This window comes from Artemia sp. Qi Xiang Cuo, chromosome 13 (genome assembly GCF_049724085.1).
Source record: "Artemia sp. Qi Xiang Cuo chromosome 13, ASM4972408v1, whole genome shotgun sequence".
In the NCBI taxonomy this organism is placed as follows: Eukaryota; Metazoa; Arthropoda; class Branchiopoda; order Anostraca; family Artemiidae; genus Artemia; species Artemia sp. Qi Xiang Cuo.
In genome coordinates, this window is record NC_142806.1 from 59736491 (window position 1) to 59755440 (window position 18950).

The following is an 18950-nucleotide window of genomic DNA, read 5'->3' on the forward strand; positions in this document are numbered from 1 at the left end:
CTACTTGCAGCGAGAGTGAAATACGGCTACAACTAAATATGTAATGTGCTGAAATACCTCATACCTTGAGCGTGGTGGAGAGTAGCAGTTCTAGTGTGGTGCACTTGCATTGTGTCACAGATTAGTGGGTGGTCTAGCAATTTGGATCTGGCTGTTACTTGTGTGTCGGCGAAGCTGTGGCTGAAAATCTGATGAGGAAATAGGAAGCCAAGAAGTCGAACATTGAACCGAATTAAAATCAATACAAAACGGAGGTTTAATCAAACAGTTCGTGGTAGCGAACTGTAAGTAAGGAGCGACCCGGCTCAATAGCAACCGAAACTCTAAATAAAGGAATTTTGATACCAATAGACACATCAAAAGAATCAGATTTTTATGCTGATTTCAAATATATAAGTTTCATCAAGTTTAGTCCCATCAAAAGTTACATGCCTCAGAAAATTTATCTTTTTTAATAAAGGGGAAACACCCTCTAAAAGTCATAGAACCTTAATGAAAATCACACCATGAGATTCAGCGTATCAGAGAACCCTGTTGTAGATGCTTCAAGCTCCTATCTGCAAAAATGTTGAATTTTGTATTTTTTGCCAGAAGAAAGATCACAGATGCGTGATTTTTTTTTTTTTTTTTTTTTTTTTAATTGGTGTTCGTATTGACCCAGTGGTCCTAGAAAATTGCAGGAGGCCTCAATTGAACGTAAATTAAAAGTTCTTTGCCCTTTTAAGTTACCAAAAAAATGGAGGGCAACTAGGCCCCCTCACACACTCATTTTTTCTCAAAGTTATCCAGCCAAGATTTTCGGTTAGTTATTTTGTTCAGCTTAGTTGAAAAATATAATAACTGTATCTTTGAGGATGACTTAATCCCCCACAGTCTCTGGGGGAAGGGCTGCAAGTTATGAACTTTGCCCAATGTTTACATATAGTATTGGTTATTGGGAAGTATACAGACGAATTCAGGGGGGATTTTTTTCTGGTAGATGGGGGGGGGTGGATCGGAGTATACGTGGGAGGATCTTTTCATGGGAGAAGGGACATTGCTATGAAGGGGACGCCGGATTTCCCACTATTATTTTAAAAAACGACCAGAAATTAAATAATAAAAAACAAGTTTTCAACTGAAAACTTTTCAACATCAAAACTTAAAACGAACTTAAATCAAAACCTGCATTAATTTAAAAACGTTCAGAAATTAAATAAAAAGAACAAGTTTTTTAACTGACAGTAAGGAGTGACATTAAAACTTAAAACAAACAGAAATTATTCCGTATATTAAAGGGGCTGTCCCCTCCTCAACGCCTCGCTCTTTACGCTAAAGTTTTTTTTATTGTTTCAAAAAATAGAGTTGTGAGAAAGAGTCAAACTTTGCGTAAAGAGCTAGGCGTTGAGGAGGGGACAGCCCCTTTCATATACGGAATAATTTCTGTTCGTTTTAAGTTTTAATGTCACTCCTTACTTTCAGTTAAACAAACTTCTTTTTTTATCTAATAAAGTGCAAGACTCCTACCATGCAGCACCCAAAGAACATTTTGTCCTGAAACAAGTACCCATGTAAGCGCCTGAAAAGTACCCATGTGCTTCACCTTCTTGCTAACATATTACTTGAGGCTAATACCTTTGGCTTTGGGCCAGTATGATGTTAGAAGCCTTTGCCATTGCCCATTCAGAAATTCCTGATGTTGATTCAGAAATTCCTCTCCAGATATTAGTTGAAGTGCGTAAGCGAGAAGCGCGCTCTTCCGCGTGCAAGAGGTTAAGTGAGGTTTTTGTACATAAGGGGATCGAGCAAGAGGCTATAACTTCTTCACCTTTGTGTAATAAAAGCGGCAATGATGCACAGAAGGTGGTGTCATAGAGTTATATTTTTAAACATACTGGTGTATGTTTTCTCCTACAATTTTTCCTCCTTGAGAAAAATTTATGCGGCTATTGGTCTGCAATTTAAGGTAGATAAGTCAGATGTTTTGTTTTCTAATTGCCGAGAGGAAGTGTGTACAGTAAGACCAAGTGAAATTAACTTCAATCCTATCATGTACCTTGGCCTACCGATATTTCCTAATTTCCGAGAGACTCGGGGTTAACTTCTCTAACATGCTTCGAAAAAGTCTTTCTGGTTTGTCAAGGCAACCAGGGGCCTTGCCTCGCGTATTGTTTTGTTCCCCTTTTGGAAGATTTTAAGTGCCCATAATAAGAAAGATATCAGGACAGTATCTTTTAAGTATACAGTGTATCTGCTAAAAGTACTATCTTTCGTTAGATTTCGCCATACTGTTGCTAAGTATGGTATTGTTGAGCCTCTTGGTGCAGTCGGAGAGGTCGTTCTGAGTTATGAGAAAACACTAGAGTCTTTGGTCCATGAGTGGATCCACCTTTTCAATTAGTTTTGTGTTAATGGTGGTGATTATTTGGAATTATTTGGATATTTGGAATTATTGGAATTAGTTTTGCTTTTGTGACTAGTGACTAGTTGCTTTTCTTGGTACTTGTTAAGAATCTGATAAACACGCGAAAATAGTATTACGAAAATCAGATAGGTATTTCCCGGTACTTATATGAGACGCTGTATAAACAAAGGGTTTCTTACTCCGGGAACTATATTTAAACTTTAGTTTTTTGGAATTTAGGGGGAATAAAAGGTACCTAGTTTAGGTTAGGTTACGTATTTAATACATGCAATTTTAACCCCCACCCCCTAATGTACAAATATGTAGCCCAAATTCGTTTCTGAACTGTTATATTTTTATCCTATTTTGTTTTATTTCATTAGCATTAAGGAATCTTCGCTTATCGCGTGTTTATCAGATTCTTTACAAGTACCATTTTCTTTTTTGCGTTCCGTTTCTTCCTTGTTGATTGTAAGATTTGTTATTAATAAGTTTCAATTCAATTTGAACAATTTTTGAATTTACCGAAAGATTTCTTTATAATTTATTTAGTAAAATTAACAGTTCATAAGAATATTCCAGTTCGTTTCTCACGGCTAACTTAAAAGCAAAATGGTCTTTTTTCTTGTTTCTTGAAAGTTTGGTGTTGTCAAATCTCATCTTTTTCCAGTATGAAAAATCTTAAGGGGGAGATAGAGAGAGTATGAATTTGAATCTCCTTAGCTCAATTTGGAACATTCAAAAGAATATAATGGTGTAAAATGTTTTTCAGGCCTACTGCCCCTGACAAAATTGTTGAAGGCATGGAAGTTCCTCAGAAAAGCATAGCTAGGGCCCTTGCTTCATCTCATTCAAAATCTGTCTTTTCCTAAAAAAAAAAAAAAATACCTATTTAGACATAGGAGTATTATGTTAATGCAGAACAAAATAACAAAGGTTTACAAGGTCTCAGCTTTATAAGCAGACACTGGTGTAGAGGAGGAATTCTTTTTTTGTTGGGGGGGGGTCATAAAAACTTCACACAACGGACAAATTAAATGAGAGTTCTAGTATGTTTATGGAAAACTTTTAGGAATATTTCAGAATATCTATGAAAGTCGTGGCTTTTTGGGGCCAGAGGCTGCACCATATACACGTCGCCTATGCGTTCGCCCATGTGCAGTCAGTAATGGTAAGTTCCCAAGAATCTTAGCGGTTGGTATGCCAACTGAAAGGAAGGAAAAATACCCTGGAACAAAATAACATTATTCATTATACAAGTTTATCATAAAAGAATACTCATATTTACTGGATTTAAAGGATCTATCCGGGATTTTTGCTCGGGGAGGGGGGATGCAAAAAGAAATATACAAAACGTATTAAAATTTGCCTATGTGCATTTTTGTTACCTTTTTACTGGAAAAAAGTTTTTGGGGAGAGGGGAAGTCAAACCTGATACTCTCCCTTGGAAACTGTGCTGATGTATCCAATGATTCCTGTCTAAGGAGTACGTTACTACTCAATTTCGTAATCTCTTTGCTAAAAACAGTTTCCAGCGATAAAATACAGTACGAAAAATAAAACAAATACAAACTATTATTACCAACGCTTAAGATATATGTTCCCTCTAAAGCAAACGCTTTTTTGACAAAACTACAGTCCTAAATTGCGTCAAAAGGACAAGACACTTATATTATTTAATTAATGAGTAACGTCCATCCACTCACCGAGCTAGAATTTTTACATTACTTAGATTATGTCTTTTTAGGTGGTTAAAACCCCTAAAATTGGTGTTGGGTCGAAACAAAAAGCACATCATTGGAAATAACTTGGCGGAAAACTACACAGGAAACTCAAAGTCTCTGGGCTTAAGCAATAAGGAAAATCTATTGACCACTGGGCCAAAGAAGAAAACTTATCGGGAGGGAAAGGTCAAATTCTGGTCCTTATTTTTGTCCTGTGTGCGGAGGTTTAAATGAGAGTGTATATCACTTGATGTGGGAATGTAAGGAGCTGAGTGATCGGACATTTTAAGTGTTTGGCGGGGAAAATTTTGATTTTGAGTGGTTGGTGAGAGTGTTTGCGGATGAGTGTTTTATGGGGGGTCAGAAGTTATACAAGATTTCTGTTTTGCGATGAATCATAGAGCTAGGTTTTTGTAGCATTATGTTAGGATTTGTACAATTTTTGAGTAATTGTTCTTTGTTTATATTTTTGTTTTCCTTGGCCTATGTCTTTGGGGATTTTAGTGCAAATAAATTCTATTCTATTGGCTTGTTCAACAGAGAAAATCAATTTTTTTTTTTTTTTTTTTTTTTTTTTTGAGGTGTTATTGGGGCAATGGAACACTATTGAGATGTTTTTAAGGGCTCATTTTAAAGGAAATTGTTACATCTACTCGTTTTTGGGAATGCGTTTTTAATTAACCAAGGAATGCGTGTGCCATGGTTTTTTAAAGTAAGTGTTCCAGTGCATGATTTTTTTTTTTCTGATGTTTGTTTGTAAGCGGACATAAATAATCTTGTTACGCCTTTTAGGGATATTTACATTTTAAAACTACAGAGAAGCGAGTTCATTTACTTCAACAAGTATTGACTGCCAGTGACACAGAATGGCAAGAGGAAACTTTGGCGGGTGAAAAGGCCTCCGCCTACCTTCGGAGAACTGGAGCCACTTTTTCATCCCTTAGTGGTTCTGATGATGCTATCTATTCAGAAAGTAGAAGACCGGGAGCGGGATCAAAGCATCCGTTTTTTAAAAATTTTCGGTAAAAGTAAAGCTCTTTTATTAACTAATTTTTACTTTACTTAGCTTTTTTTATGAAATAAATTCTTTTTTTTTACCATTTGTTGTTAGAGAGAAAAGAATAGGCTAGGAAGTTAGTTTTATCAACTGATGTATCGAATCTTTTGACTTTTTAAAAAGTTTTGAACAAAATAAAGCCTTCATTAAGAGTCAATAAGTCTAGGTTCTTTTCGTTTTTAATATGTATACCAATCCTTTTTTATGCCCTTATAAAATTATAAGGAAAAAGGGGGTAAATGCGGCTACTAGTTAAAAGTCACCAGTGAACAGTTTCGGTTAATATGCATACAAATGAATATGTATTGTTAGTTTAATATACATATACTGATATTTAGTAATCAAAATGTTAATATTATTTGATTTATTAAAGCTATAAAAGTAAAAACATTATATTTTTTTCAGTAAAATACAAATTATGTTCTGCCCTTGGGAAGGCATAGGGGTTTTGAGCCCTACTAATGTTAATTTCTGCTCGTTTTGAGTTTGACTCGGTTACTTATTGTAATTTCTGTTCGTTTTGGGTTTCATTTATTTATCGATGCTGATTTGTGGTAGTTTCACGCTTGGTAGATTATTTGATTTTATTTTTGCTCATTTTTGGTTTATTGGAGTTCTTTACTTTTCTTTGAAAAACTTATTTTGTGGAAAAAGTATTTTGAAGTAATTATAAGGAAAAAGGGGTAAATGAGGCTACTAGTTGAAAGTCACCTGTGAACAGTTTCGGTTAAAGTAAAACTAAATTTAAAAGACAATATTGTGAATGTGCTAAGGATTAGAGCCCGCATCCTCCTCTAGCCTCAACAGGATGAGTCCTTACTGTTTGAGTTCCGACATAGTAGATACAGGCAAAGACCATGCATTTTCTGAGGTATATTGTTCATCTTGTGCTTTTTAAATGGAGAGCCAAACCTATAGCCTGGTTTTGATTCACATTATTCAACCAGCCGTGATTTGACAGCCAATCATAATCCTTGAAATTCTCGAAGGCAGCTCAATCATATTAGCTGTCTAATTAAAGCCCGCTGTCCAAAAATAATCCGCCTTCAAAAAATGCTTCTGGCACGGTGAATGATGTGAATGAAGATGAGGCTTGAGAAAATTTCATGAAAACATATATTTGAAGCGTGAGTCCCTCTCCCAGTAGAAATATATATAACGAACAGTAGCGAAAAGTTATTCTAAAAATGATGCAACATCAAAGCGCGCTAGTTCGGGAAGGTTTCTAAACCGTCAGAGCAATAGGTCCCATAAGTTCGTCACGATAAAGCACTTGGAAACCTTTATTAGATCGATATTATTATATAATTATTATAAGCTATTGATAAATAAATATAAGTCCTGTCAAAAATAGACAGAGATAAACTGACCTACTTGATCAATAATTTAAGGGTACAATAAAAGTTTATACAGTATTTATGAAGACTTTATTAAAGACTTTTATTGTTTTTAAAAAGTTTACTTTAAGGAATTATTTGCTTATTAATTGATATTAGGAATCATAGATGCTATATTGTAACTCAGAAAGTATAGCAGGTAGAAAATAGATGAAGTTTGAGGAAAATACAAAAATAGAGATAGGAGCATTATCACCGAATTTCCAAAATTGAAAAGCTTATGCAAGTTTTCTATTAATTTCTTAGATTTTGATATAAGTTGCCTTTCTTTAATTTAGGCTCCCTTAAAATGCTCCCCGACCGCAAAAGAAATCAATCCCTAACAGATTCGAAGAGACAAGAGTGATTCATCAAACAATATTCAAATTGCTATTCTTGCAATTTTGGTATTATGCTCACAGAAGTTCTTATTTTGGCTCCTGAATTGCTGAAATGAATGTGAAACTGAATTTTCTCAAGGTTTTTTTTTAGTGAGTTTGAGGTTTCTGAAAGTGAAACCACTGGAAAGTATTTAAGCGTTTGGAGAAAGAATTAGTTATACTTTTGGGTATAGGCCCCATAGACACTAGAAAAGACACTACTTGGCTATCTATTTTCTATCTTATCAAATGAACATTAATTTTACATTTATTTATTGGCAAGTTTTTTTGAAAATAACCCTATGATGTTTCTGAAAATTGTACTACTTACTTGTACTTGTTGCGGGCCAGACGCGGACGCCTCACCCGGCGTCTAGAAGACTACGTATGATTGACTCCCATTTGTCGCGATAATGTGCCAGCTCTTCAGCAAACCGGAGCCAGCAGCTCTCCCACTTTCTGCCAAACTTTCGAAATCCACCAATGGGGTCGAGGTCGTTTTTGGCAGTTGTCCACCAATTCTTAAATTGACCACCAGGTCGCCTGCGCCAATCTGGTAATGGGACAGCAAGAAGCACTTGCTTTATGATGCAGTCATTGGGTCTTCTAAGGACATGACCAAGCCAACGCAGTCTTCTCTGTTTGACAACCATGGCGGCGGATTCGATGTTACAGCAGCGGTGGCGCACATCAACATTTGAGATTTTATCGGAGTATCGAATCCTCTGGATTTTTCGTAGACAGTGGTGGTCAAAGACTTCCAAATCATGGAGATGAAGCGCCTTCAGTGGCTAAATTTTAACTGCATGGATGAGAATAGATCGAACACCACTTTATAGACAAAAAGTTTTGTCTTCATGCTGTTCTCCCACCAAATTCAGAAATGGCTGCAGAGCTGTGAGAAGATGGCTTGGGCTTTGTTGATTCTGTTCTGTATGTCAAGGTCACAGCCTCCACGAGAGTGTATTATTGAGCCAAGATAGGTGAAGCTGTTGACTTTTTTCAATTCTTCTCCGTATAGCACCAGCTCATAATCCGACTGAATGTTTAGGTTCATGACTTTAGTTTTAACCATGTAGACATTCATACTCAGTAGCCGAGAGAAATGTGGTACTTCATTTACCATTGATTGGGCAGTTGATGAACCAGCAGCAATAGCGTCGATGTCGTGCGCGTAGTCCAGGTCAGACACGTTAATAATAATAATAATAATTCTTTATTTCCATAATAGCTTATAGCTAGCAGCGGACGTCAAACAACAAGTAAATATAACACATGAGATCAGATAAATAAATATAAAAATAAATAAACTTTTTCACAACTATTTATAGATTTCCTTTCAACTAGTTCCTCATTATAGTGGTTCTCGAAGTATGGAACAAACGATGATAGGTACCTTTTTGATGCCTTTCGGGTTGGGGGACAAAGGAGTTGGCACGACGAAGTGAGGGCTCCTCTATGTGTTTTTGGCCGACTAGTCTGTGATTCCTGGAAATCCGGTAATATTTCGCGATGGACATCAGAACTTAGGTATTTTTTTTCCGAACTGCACCATGAGATCGTAGTACCTTTCAGAGATTTTAGGAAGTCTCAGTTTCTGCCGGCCGTCATCATAGGATATATAATTTTCCCCAAATATTTTTTTGCGCGACCACTTTTGAATATTTTCAAACTTGCTGGATTAGATAGCCGTTAGACCTAGGTGCAAAACGGGACAAGAACACATAGAGGAGCTTAGGCATTTTTTTTCCGAAACGCATCGTGAGATCGTGGCGCCTTTCAGATAGTTTATGAAGCCTCAGTTTCTGCCGGCTGTCCTCATAGGATGTATAATTTGCCCCAAGCATTATTTTGCGCGCCCGCTTCTGAATATTTCCAAGCTTTCCGGTTTAGAGATCCGTTAGACCTGGGTGCCAAACGGGACAATTATACTCGGTTTCCCATCGTACATGCACACAGTATAGACTGCGCATAATATAAACTTAGATATTGATCTGTGGTAGGCAAGCAATGAATTTTAAATATAGGGAAGCTTTTTGGAGGATAAACTGTATATGTGGACCCCATTTAGGTTTCTTCTGAAAGTTACTCCTTGGATTTTGATTTCATCTTTAGTTGTAAGTCCAGTGTCTTCTTGGGACGGAATTGCAGATTTTAAAAAGCTAACACGTAGAATATGGCTCTTGGTTTCACTAACTGTAAGCATTACGTCTTCAAGATTATGCTTTAGCTGGGAAAATATTGATGAGGTGGTGATTTCCTCTGCTAGGCTCGCTAAGGTGCGGAATGATATGCTTGACAGGTCGTCAGCAAACTTGTAGCGACTTTGTATATGTGCTAGGACAGGGTTAAAAACAATCAAAAAGATCAGTGGTCCTAATTTTGTCCCTTGGGGTGCTCCGCACCATATTTCTTTGAATTTGGATGCTTCATCCTGCGTGAGTGAAATCCCATAACAACACCATCAAAACTCAAGAGTTTTTTTCTGAAAATTGGCACACTACCATCTTTTGGTGTGAGAAATGATCCAGAGAGGTCATGATTTTGGGAAAATTTGCTTAAGACCATAATTTTGGAAAACCTTTTTTCATGTGAATGACGTCATAAAAGATTGTCATTTCCAGCTGGTTCAAGAAGGGCAACTATTATAGATAAGATAAGATAAGATTTATTGCAAAAAGCCTGTGGGCCATAGTAACACATAATACAATCTAAAAACCAACACTCAGGAACAAAATACAACTTTAGATAGTAAAAATCAAAAAAGGAAAAAAGAAAAAGAACAACAAAACGACAAAAAAGAAACACACCTAGGTTCGACTTTGAACCAAAAAACACCATATAATAAGTGCAAATCGTAAAAATAGTATCAGGCTATCCCCTCAAACATGATTCCCTATATTTAGTCCCTAAACGAAGAAACTTACACAACTGTTTAATTGCACATGCGTTCCTCTCAGCCATCCGCTCTATTAACCAGCGTTCGCTCCCAAACACTCGTCCAAAATATTCATTCCGCAACTCAGACAGCTCTTCACACTCGGATACAAAATGAAATAAGTTTTAATTCACCAATCCACACATTGGGCAGAAATAAGGGCCAGCCACCAACCTACACTCTCCCAAAAATTTCCTTCTCTCGCCTAAATCCAAACTATCCCCTCTTACCAACAACAAATTCTTCAAATCCTCTTTATTCAACCCAAATTTAAGATAAACCTCCTTGGTCCTTTAGGGTTCGCTTCCTTCCATACTGACACGGTTTCAGGGCCTTTTCCTTCATATAAATTATATAAATTAGTCTTAATAGTAAAACCCAGCTCTAAATGGGTACCTGGAGAAATCTGGGGGGAAAAAACGGGAAGCGTCAGATCATTTTGCCCCCAACCACGCATTGCACTGCCGGTCGATGGCATTGAATCAGGAGATCATTAGCTGTGCAACGCAGACCATTAGGCAGCATGCGAAAAAGTTTTTTTTAATAGTAAAATGTTATTTTCAAAACAAATTTAAAGGAAGTTTTGAAAAATAGCATGAGACCACTGAAATTGGTGTCAGATCGAAACAAAAAATAGACGATTGAAATCGCCTTGGCCAAACGATTGGAATCGTTTTGGCCTATACAGAAAACTTATAGTCCCATGGCTGAAGCAACAGGGAAAATCACTATTTTGTAAGGGTATTACTGGTGTGTAATCTATTTTCTGTTTTGTTATGTTTTTTTTTTCTCTGCTTCTACCACGGCTCTGAAGCGTCATAAAGAGCTGTTTTAGGACTCATTTTAAAAACAATTGATATAGCTGAAACTTTTGAAGTTAATAGAAGCTATATTTAAATAAAGTTTATATTTATACAAAAAACAGCATCTGCGTATGCAAGATGATGAATAACGTCATTGTCGTAGGTTAGAACTGTAAATGAAGTTACACCAAAACAACGTATATGATGATATTAGTTGCAATGACGTTACTACAATTATATAAGGATGACAGGTCAAGTCAGTGATGTAAGCTACCTAGAAAAAGTAGATCTTTGAAGTTGTATTTAATGTACTTTAAAGGGTGTCTTGGGTAATAGAGATTATAACGTAGCTCATTCTTTGCTAGTTCCTGCTAAGAAAAAGCCAAAGGCGTTTTCCTCCATAATTATGGTTACAGAGTAGATACATATAAAAAAATTGAGTCAATATCGTTGAAAATTTACAAACTCACAATTGCTGAAAATGAACAGCCTTGACCACGACGGTTCTAGGTGGTTCCATTGTAACTGAACCCCCGCGTAACTGAACCCCAAGAAACAGAGCCCCTGTAACTGAACCACCGTGTAACTAAACCGTCGTGTAACTGAACCACCGTGTCTGCCGTGGGAATTAGCTTAGTTCTGCCGGGGGAATTAGCTTAATTAGCTTCAGATACCGCCGGTTCGGCCGTAGGAATTTTATTGGTTCGTGTATTTCAATGGTTGTCGGCCCTGTGCCACTTATGACTGCGCCAACTGCAATGGGGGATGGAAAGGACCTCACCACTCGTACCATTAAGTATCACGTCACTTTTGCCGTTAAGTTTTATTATACCGTCACTATTTTAAACTTGTGCCGCTAAAGATTACACTACTTGTAATGGGGATTAAGATAAATGGTTGACCGCGCCACTTCCTATGGAAGAATAAAAAATGCATTAAAGTACTAGGTTTGAATTTCCTTGTGAGGCGATTAATTTGGCTGGGAAGCCGTCAATCCAGGAGCGTAATCAAACTTCGTAGTATTATCAGATCCCTTAGGAGCGCTTCCTATGGAGTACAATTGAACTAGTTATTTACTGTACGATGCCATACAGGCATATAATAAGAACAAACACAAATAGAAAAGTAATAGTTTTATTGTAACTTACATTTCAGGTGTACAACAACGTATGTATATGAGCAAGGCTTCACTTCAGTCAGAATAATAATTTCATAATTGCTCACAGAATGGTAGAAACATAAGGTCTGTCATCATAATGCCTGGGTTCTGAATAATGACCCGAAAAACCCTTTTCTAACATTATAAAACACTAATCTTGATTCTGCGCGCTAAGAGCTATTTCACGATTGGCTCAACTCCTGTGGAGGGCTCGCTACCTTGTAATTATGTTTGCAAACTAAACACATTATGCTAACTGTCCATCCAATAATTTATTTTCAATATTGCGATGATTAAACATTCATACTCCAATGATAACTTAAACTTTCTGTGAACTTTTTATCTCGTGATTTTTTATTGCCAAGTATTTTCGCGACATTCAAAACCGCCTTCCTTGATTAGTGCCGATGTTTGGCTGAAAATAAAATGCAGTTTTTCTTTTGCTGATGAAGAATTTAGACTCAAGTTTGAAACGGGATTTAAGCTTAGTTAGGGGGAGTTTAATTTATGTCGGAAGTATCCTTAGAAGGAAAGAATTTTTTTTTTTTGTCTTTTAAATATATCACATAATACTCACGGTATCTTGCCCTTGGGTTTTTGAAATATTCGCGAATATGTATATATATATATATATATATATATATATATATATATATATATATATATATATATATATATATATATATATATATATATATATATATATATATATATATATATATATATATATATATATATATATATTTATGTATAGGTAAATTTTTTCCAAATCATATTATTGACTTACGAATAAAGTAAACATAGCACTCGATGCATTTTTTTATGTTCTTTCCAAATATAATAATCATTTTTGTCGGGAATGAATTTTACCCTCACCCCTATATATACTAATTAAGGGCGTATATTTGGACAATAGGGGGTGGGAGGTGGGGGTTAAGTTTAATCTTATTTCCCATTTACATCAGAAATACAATTTACACCCCCCCCCCCTTAATTTGCAAATATATACCCTGAATGAGAATAGGGGTGGGGATAAAATTCATATTCGACAAAAATGATTCTTCTATTTGGAAAGAGCATGAAAAAAAGAATCGAGTGATATGTTTACGTTATTTGTATGTCAATAATATGAACTGCGAAAAAATTACCGACGGGTCTCCATGTCTGGTTTCCTTATACAGTATATAGCGGTGGGTACCGCATAATGCATAAGTACTTATATATACATATAGTAGTAAATATATATAGTATACATAAATACTATATATATTTACTTAGTTTATAATACTATAAAGTTATATATATAGTATAAGCCTAACATTGAGGCTTTTGAAGAGGTGATATGTTAGTAAGACAGTTCCTATTTTTATAATATGCAAAAATTGTAGTTATCAAACTTTGAAATCGATTTCGCTATACTTACCTCCCAGCCCCCCTAATATGCAGACGTACAGATAGACGAATTGTATTATTACCATATGTTGCCCTGTTTCTTGCTTTCGTCAGCATTTATTTGATTTACGGTTATACCAGTTGAAAAAAGAGTGATGCATGGCAAAATGCATAGAAAATAATTAATTTTTACTATATTTTTCCACATTAAGGAGGGACAGAATAGGGGAATCACTTTAAAATATATATATATATATATATATATATATATATATATATATATATATATATATATATATATATATATATATATATATATATATATATATATATATATATATATATATATATTATTTGAGGAGGGGACAGCCCTTTTCATATACGGAATAATTTCTCTTCGTTTTAAGTTTTAATATCGCTCCTTACTTACAGTTCGTTACCACGAACTGTTTGATTAAGATTACCTCTATGTTGATTTGTTTTGTTCTTTTTTCTTAAGCAAAGTATAATCAACCCTTTAGGTAATATTGATTCTTGGTTTGTGGTGAATTCTCCAAAGATTGTCGTTTTTTTTTCTTTTCTTTATTTTTTTTTATTTATGGTGAACAAATGGCTTGGATAGGGGTTAAAGTTATTTATAACTTAGATGCCTGGATTGAGAGGAATGAGCTCAAAATTGTCGTTTTTTTTCTTTTCTTTCTTTTTTTTTGATGGAACCGCGCATTTTGGCAGTGCTTATAGCATTCGATTTGCTACAATGCCGACTGGTGATATAAAGCCGCATTCGATTTGCTGTAGTCACTTTTCACGTTTCGCCATTTGGTCCAAAATTATGAACCTGTTTGGCGGTCACATTATAAGTAGTTCGTCAGGCTAAATGGGAGAATGTCGCAGAAAAAATGCAAATAAGCCCACAACTGAGAAGGACGTAACTGAAACTACAGCAAATCGAACGCGCCTTTAGCTTATTTGCAATCTGTCATGACACCCAAATCATTCATTCAAGGACTACTGCAAAGGCTTTTTGGCAATTTGGGTTGCTATTGCATTAAGCCCAAAGTTTCTATTATTGTCTTTACGGGTAGATAAGGATCAACGCATGTATAATCATCCGAAAAACGCCCTCTTTGGCTTTGCTGATATTTCCTGTCTTTTTTTTCGAAGTTCGATATACTTTAGTAAACTGTCACACCATGGAGGAGTTCTAGCACTATTTTTCCCGAACTGCTGTGCCGAAAGCAGATACTGCTACGCAGTTTGGACTTAATATACTAACAAAAAGCAACTGTTTAAATGTTGAAAATGAGTTCAATAGTGCTTCAAAGTACAAGAGTGGCTTTTAACCTTTCGGTATATCTTTCAGGTGCCTGACTCAGCACCCGAACAATCCATTGCCGTCACTTTGGGTCCTTCGAAGGACGTGGTGGTTGGTCAGACCGAGCTAGTAGAAAACGAGACGACTCAAAAAGACCCTGCGCCTTTCACTCCTCATGAGGGACAACCTAAACGACATGGGACTCAAGATGAAGAGCATCATCATTCGAGTGGTCTTACTGATATTTCTTCATCTTCCCACAACTATCTATATCCGCAACAACCACTATGGTACCCTGCACGGCTTTCAAAAAATGGCAAGCTCAGACGGTCATTTAATATTTCGTATTATGGAAAGCATCCTTGGCTTGAGTACTCAGTCAAGGGAAACTCGGTTTCTATTTCTGCTGCAGCCACTTTGGCGGCACGTCAACACTTCGCAGACAGAGATATGGAGCAAAGCCTTTCATCAAGACCGGCTTTTGAAGATGGAAGAGCATCTCCACCTTTCTAGAAGAGCATGCGAAAAGTGACCGCCGAAGGGACAGTGCAGTTTCGTGGACGAAGTTCAAAGCTATACAAGCCAAGTAGATGCAACCCATTGCATCTGTTTTGTCAACGGACAGGAACAAGGAGACTAATGAAAACAGGAACCACATAAGTACCTTACTGAAAATAAAGGCCCTGCTGAGGCGACTGGGTACAGACTTTTGCGGCCGCGATGAGACCGAATCTTTTGCAAACAAAAGACATTTCGTCGAAACTTGCAATCTTCTCGCCGAGTATTCTCCCACGCTTTTCAACAAGCTACAAAGACGACACGACCACCATACGTCCCACGAATACCAGAACGATCTAATTTCAGTTATCGGATCTAGGCTTCGGTCTACAATAGTGCAAGAAGTTAAGCATGCCAAATACTTTGCTGTTCTTGTCTAAGAGACAAAAGATAATTCGAAGAAAGAACAGCTCGCCATTCTTCTGAGCAAGGGGAAATTACGAGAAAGACCAATAGGATGCTACCATATGAAAAGCCTGGATGCTGAGAGTTTAGCCTGCTTCATTCACGACACATTCGCGAAACTTGGTCTCGACTGGAACTATTGTGTTGCTCAGTGCTACAACGGAGCAAGCGTGATGAGCGGGCCCTGTTCTGGTGCTCAAGCGCGACCGAGAGCGAAAGCGCCACAAGCAATATACATTCATTGCCATGTGCATAGACTAAATTTGGTCATTGCAAACTGCGTTGAAGGTGTTGGGACGGTTGGCTTATTTTTTTCGTTAGTCCAAAATCTGTACACGTTCATTTTCAACAGCAACACCAGACTTTAGCTTTTTGTCGAGTCCCAAAAGGCTACTCAACTGCCAGTCCTGGAATTAGAAAGAAGCGCTGCGACAAGATGGTCATACTGGTATCGATCAATATTGAAGATAAGACCCCAATATGAATGTGTTCTGGCTGTACTGTCTGCAGTCAGCGAGGGAGCTGATTATGAAGCTCGAGCAGAAGCAGCTGGGCTCCAGAGAAAAATGGAATCTTTCACAGTTATATTCCAGTTGCTCTATATGGAAACAATTCTGAGGACGACAAACTCCCTTTCTGAGCAGCTTCAGGCAGTTGATCTGGTAATATCTAGGTCCCGCACCTTGATTCAAGCAACAAGGAAGGAAATAGCTGAACTGCAATCTAGCATTTTATTTGCATCGCTTTTGGATAAGGCAAAAGAGTTTGCTGAAGGTCTTGAAATTGAAGTACCTGACGTGAATGGACCCGCGACCTGATCCTCCTCTGCGGGTCAGAAGGGACGACCTAGAAGAACCCAAAAAATTATCAAACACCTAAAAGAATTCATGACCACTTCGACGTTAGGAAAAAACTTTGTTGAATTCGACAATAGAGCTCCAACTTTAGCGGAAGAACTGAAAAGAGAATACCTGGAGTCTGTAGATCGTCTGATTGCGGAATTCGACAGACGGTTTACAGATAACCTTCCAGTGCTCAGTACACTCGAAGCTCTGAACCCCAGCTCTACCAAGTTCATGGATGCAGTCTTCAAGCAGTTCTCTGAACTTTATTCTGAAATGGACATTGACCAGATTCTTCTTGAGGCCCAAGCTGGTATTGCCAAGCGGTTTTTGCTCGAGGAGGAGGCAAAGCCAAAGAACTTCATGGACCTCATCGATAATATTGAGACACTTCCAGTGGCCTATTCAGAAATTATCAAAGTTCTTCATATTGCTGCCAAACTTCCTGTCACAACAGCCAGCAATGTAGGCTTGTTTTCTGGGCTGGAAATAGTGAAGAACTATCTGCGCTCGACCATAGGAGACGATCGTCTTAGTCACCTGCTTTTGATCTTTGCAGAGAAGGATTTAGTTAAAAACTTGGATTTCGACCAGCTTGTTGACAACTTTGCGAAGATGAAACCACGACGGTTCCCCTTGTTTCCTTGAGTGTTCACTGATCTGTTTCAAAATTTTGTTGTATTTTTTGATTTTGTAAAATATACTTGATCGAGAAAAGTTTAGCATCGTCATAGCCGGAGCGTGACTCCGACTTGGACTAAAGTATTTACTGTAAACAGCGAGCTGAAGAATTCGGCTACAGAATATACTTTAGTCAAAGCGTGAGTTTCTACAGAGGTTCGGCTTTCGTCAAGTTATAGGTTCGGAAAAGTGGAAGATTCCCAAACGGCTGTTTTTAACATCGCACATACCATTTCCGCTTTCTTCAGGTATCTGGCCTTTTCCGAACCTATGGCATAAGAGCGAAAGAAGGAAAGGCAAAGCAATTGAGACAATTTCCTTAATTTTTACGGTAACTCCCACAGAAGGCAGTTTTTTTATTCGGATAAAGCTAGAGGCAATTTTTTTTTTATATACAAGCCTGCTTCGGGGCCCATGTCGATTGCTTGCCCACCCTAAGGTTTGGCTGAAATGGCGCCTCTGCAGCCACAGAGAAAGTAACAAAACTGAAAATAATCTGTCTTTTGAAAATGTATTATTTCAAAAGACACGAACAAAATCGTCTAAAGGAACCTGAAGTGCTATCTCTGACATTTCCGTTGATTCTTTATTCCCGTTAGTTTCAGATGTAAAATTTAGAATATTATCAAATTGGTTTAGTCGTCCCCTACCTGAATAATTCCCATTAGGAAAACCCACTCCTGGGAAATTCCTCCCCCCTCAAAGAACATTTTGTTTTCATGCTGATAATTCCCCCGCGTTAAATTCCACCCAGCAGAAATTTGTTTATTAATTAAAATTAATATCAGCACTAAATTTATTTATTAATTTACGTTAATATCTATTATATGTTTGTTTGCACTGATTATTTATTTAATGATTGTTTGATTGTTTATATGCATCCAGGGCATAACTTACAACGCCTACCCCCGAGCCCTGGTGGACTGTGTCGACACCGGATTTTTTTTGTTATCAGAACTTTGAACTATTTTAACAAAATGTCTACCTTAAAATTATTATTTGATGCATTTAGGGCGTGGAGGAGGGGGGGCTTGTTGCCCTCCGATCTCTTTTGACTCTTAAAAAGTGAACAAGAACTTTCAATCTCCAATCAAGTGAGCCCTCTCTAAAGTTTATACGAGCGTCCCTTCCATAAGAAATAATATGATTGATTCGGAGAATCCTTAAATTACATCCCTTGCCCTGAGGGCTGTGGGGGAGTTGTCATCCTCAAAGACCTAATTTCCAGAACTTAAAACTATGTTTAATAAAATGGCTGTCTCAAAATTTTGATTGGATGTATTTGGGGGAATGATGGGCGTAGGAGGGGGGGGGGGCTAGTTGCCCTCCAATCACTTTCGAATATTAAAAAGGGCACTAGACCTTTTAATTTTCAATCGAATGAGCCTTTTTTGAAGTTTCTACGACAACGGCTTCTTTAAAAACCTTATATGCCCCCAGGGCATAACTTAAAACCCTTGCCCTGAGGGTTGTGGGGGAGTGTCCTCCTCAAAAACATATTTTCTATCTAAAAATTAACTACGCTGAACAAAATGGCTATCTCAAAATTTTGATTGGATGTGTTTGGGGGAATGATGGGCAGGGGGGGGGGGCTATTTGCCCTCCAATCACTTTCGACTATTAAAAAGGGCTAATCGAATGAGCCTTTTTTGAAGTGTCTACAAAAACGCCTTCTATAAAACATTATCTACCCCCAGGGCATAACTTAAAACCCTTGCCTTGAGGGTTGTGGGGGATTGTCCTCCTCTAAAACATATTTTCTATCTGGAAATCAACTACGCTGAACAAATGGCTATCTCAAAATTTTTATTGAATGTGTTTGGGGGAATGATGGGTGCGGGGGGGGGGGGGGCTAGTTGCCCTCCAATCACTTTCTACTATTAAAAAGGACACTATCCCTTTGAATTTCCAATCGAATGAACCTTTTTTGAAGTTTC

The 18950-nt window shown here is 37.3% G+C and overlaps 1 protein-coding gene across 1 annotated transcript in view; it reads left to right on the forward strand.

Annotated features, from left to right (window-relative positions):
- The window catches only part of LOC148945485 (general transcription and DNA repair factor IIH helicase/translocase subunit XPB-like), a 50172-nt gene extending 45039 nt beyond the window's left edge, over positions 1-5133 (forward strand). Inside the window, 2 exon segments of the mRNA XM_089099058.1 lie at positions 208-214; positions 4900-5133. Coding sequence (XP_088955184.1) covers positions 208-214; positions 4900-5133 — 241 coding nt within the window.
- The last annotated feature ends 13817 nt before the right edge of the window (positions 5134-18950 follow it).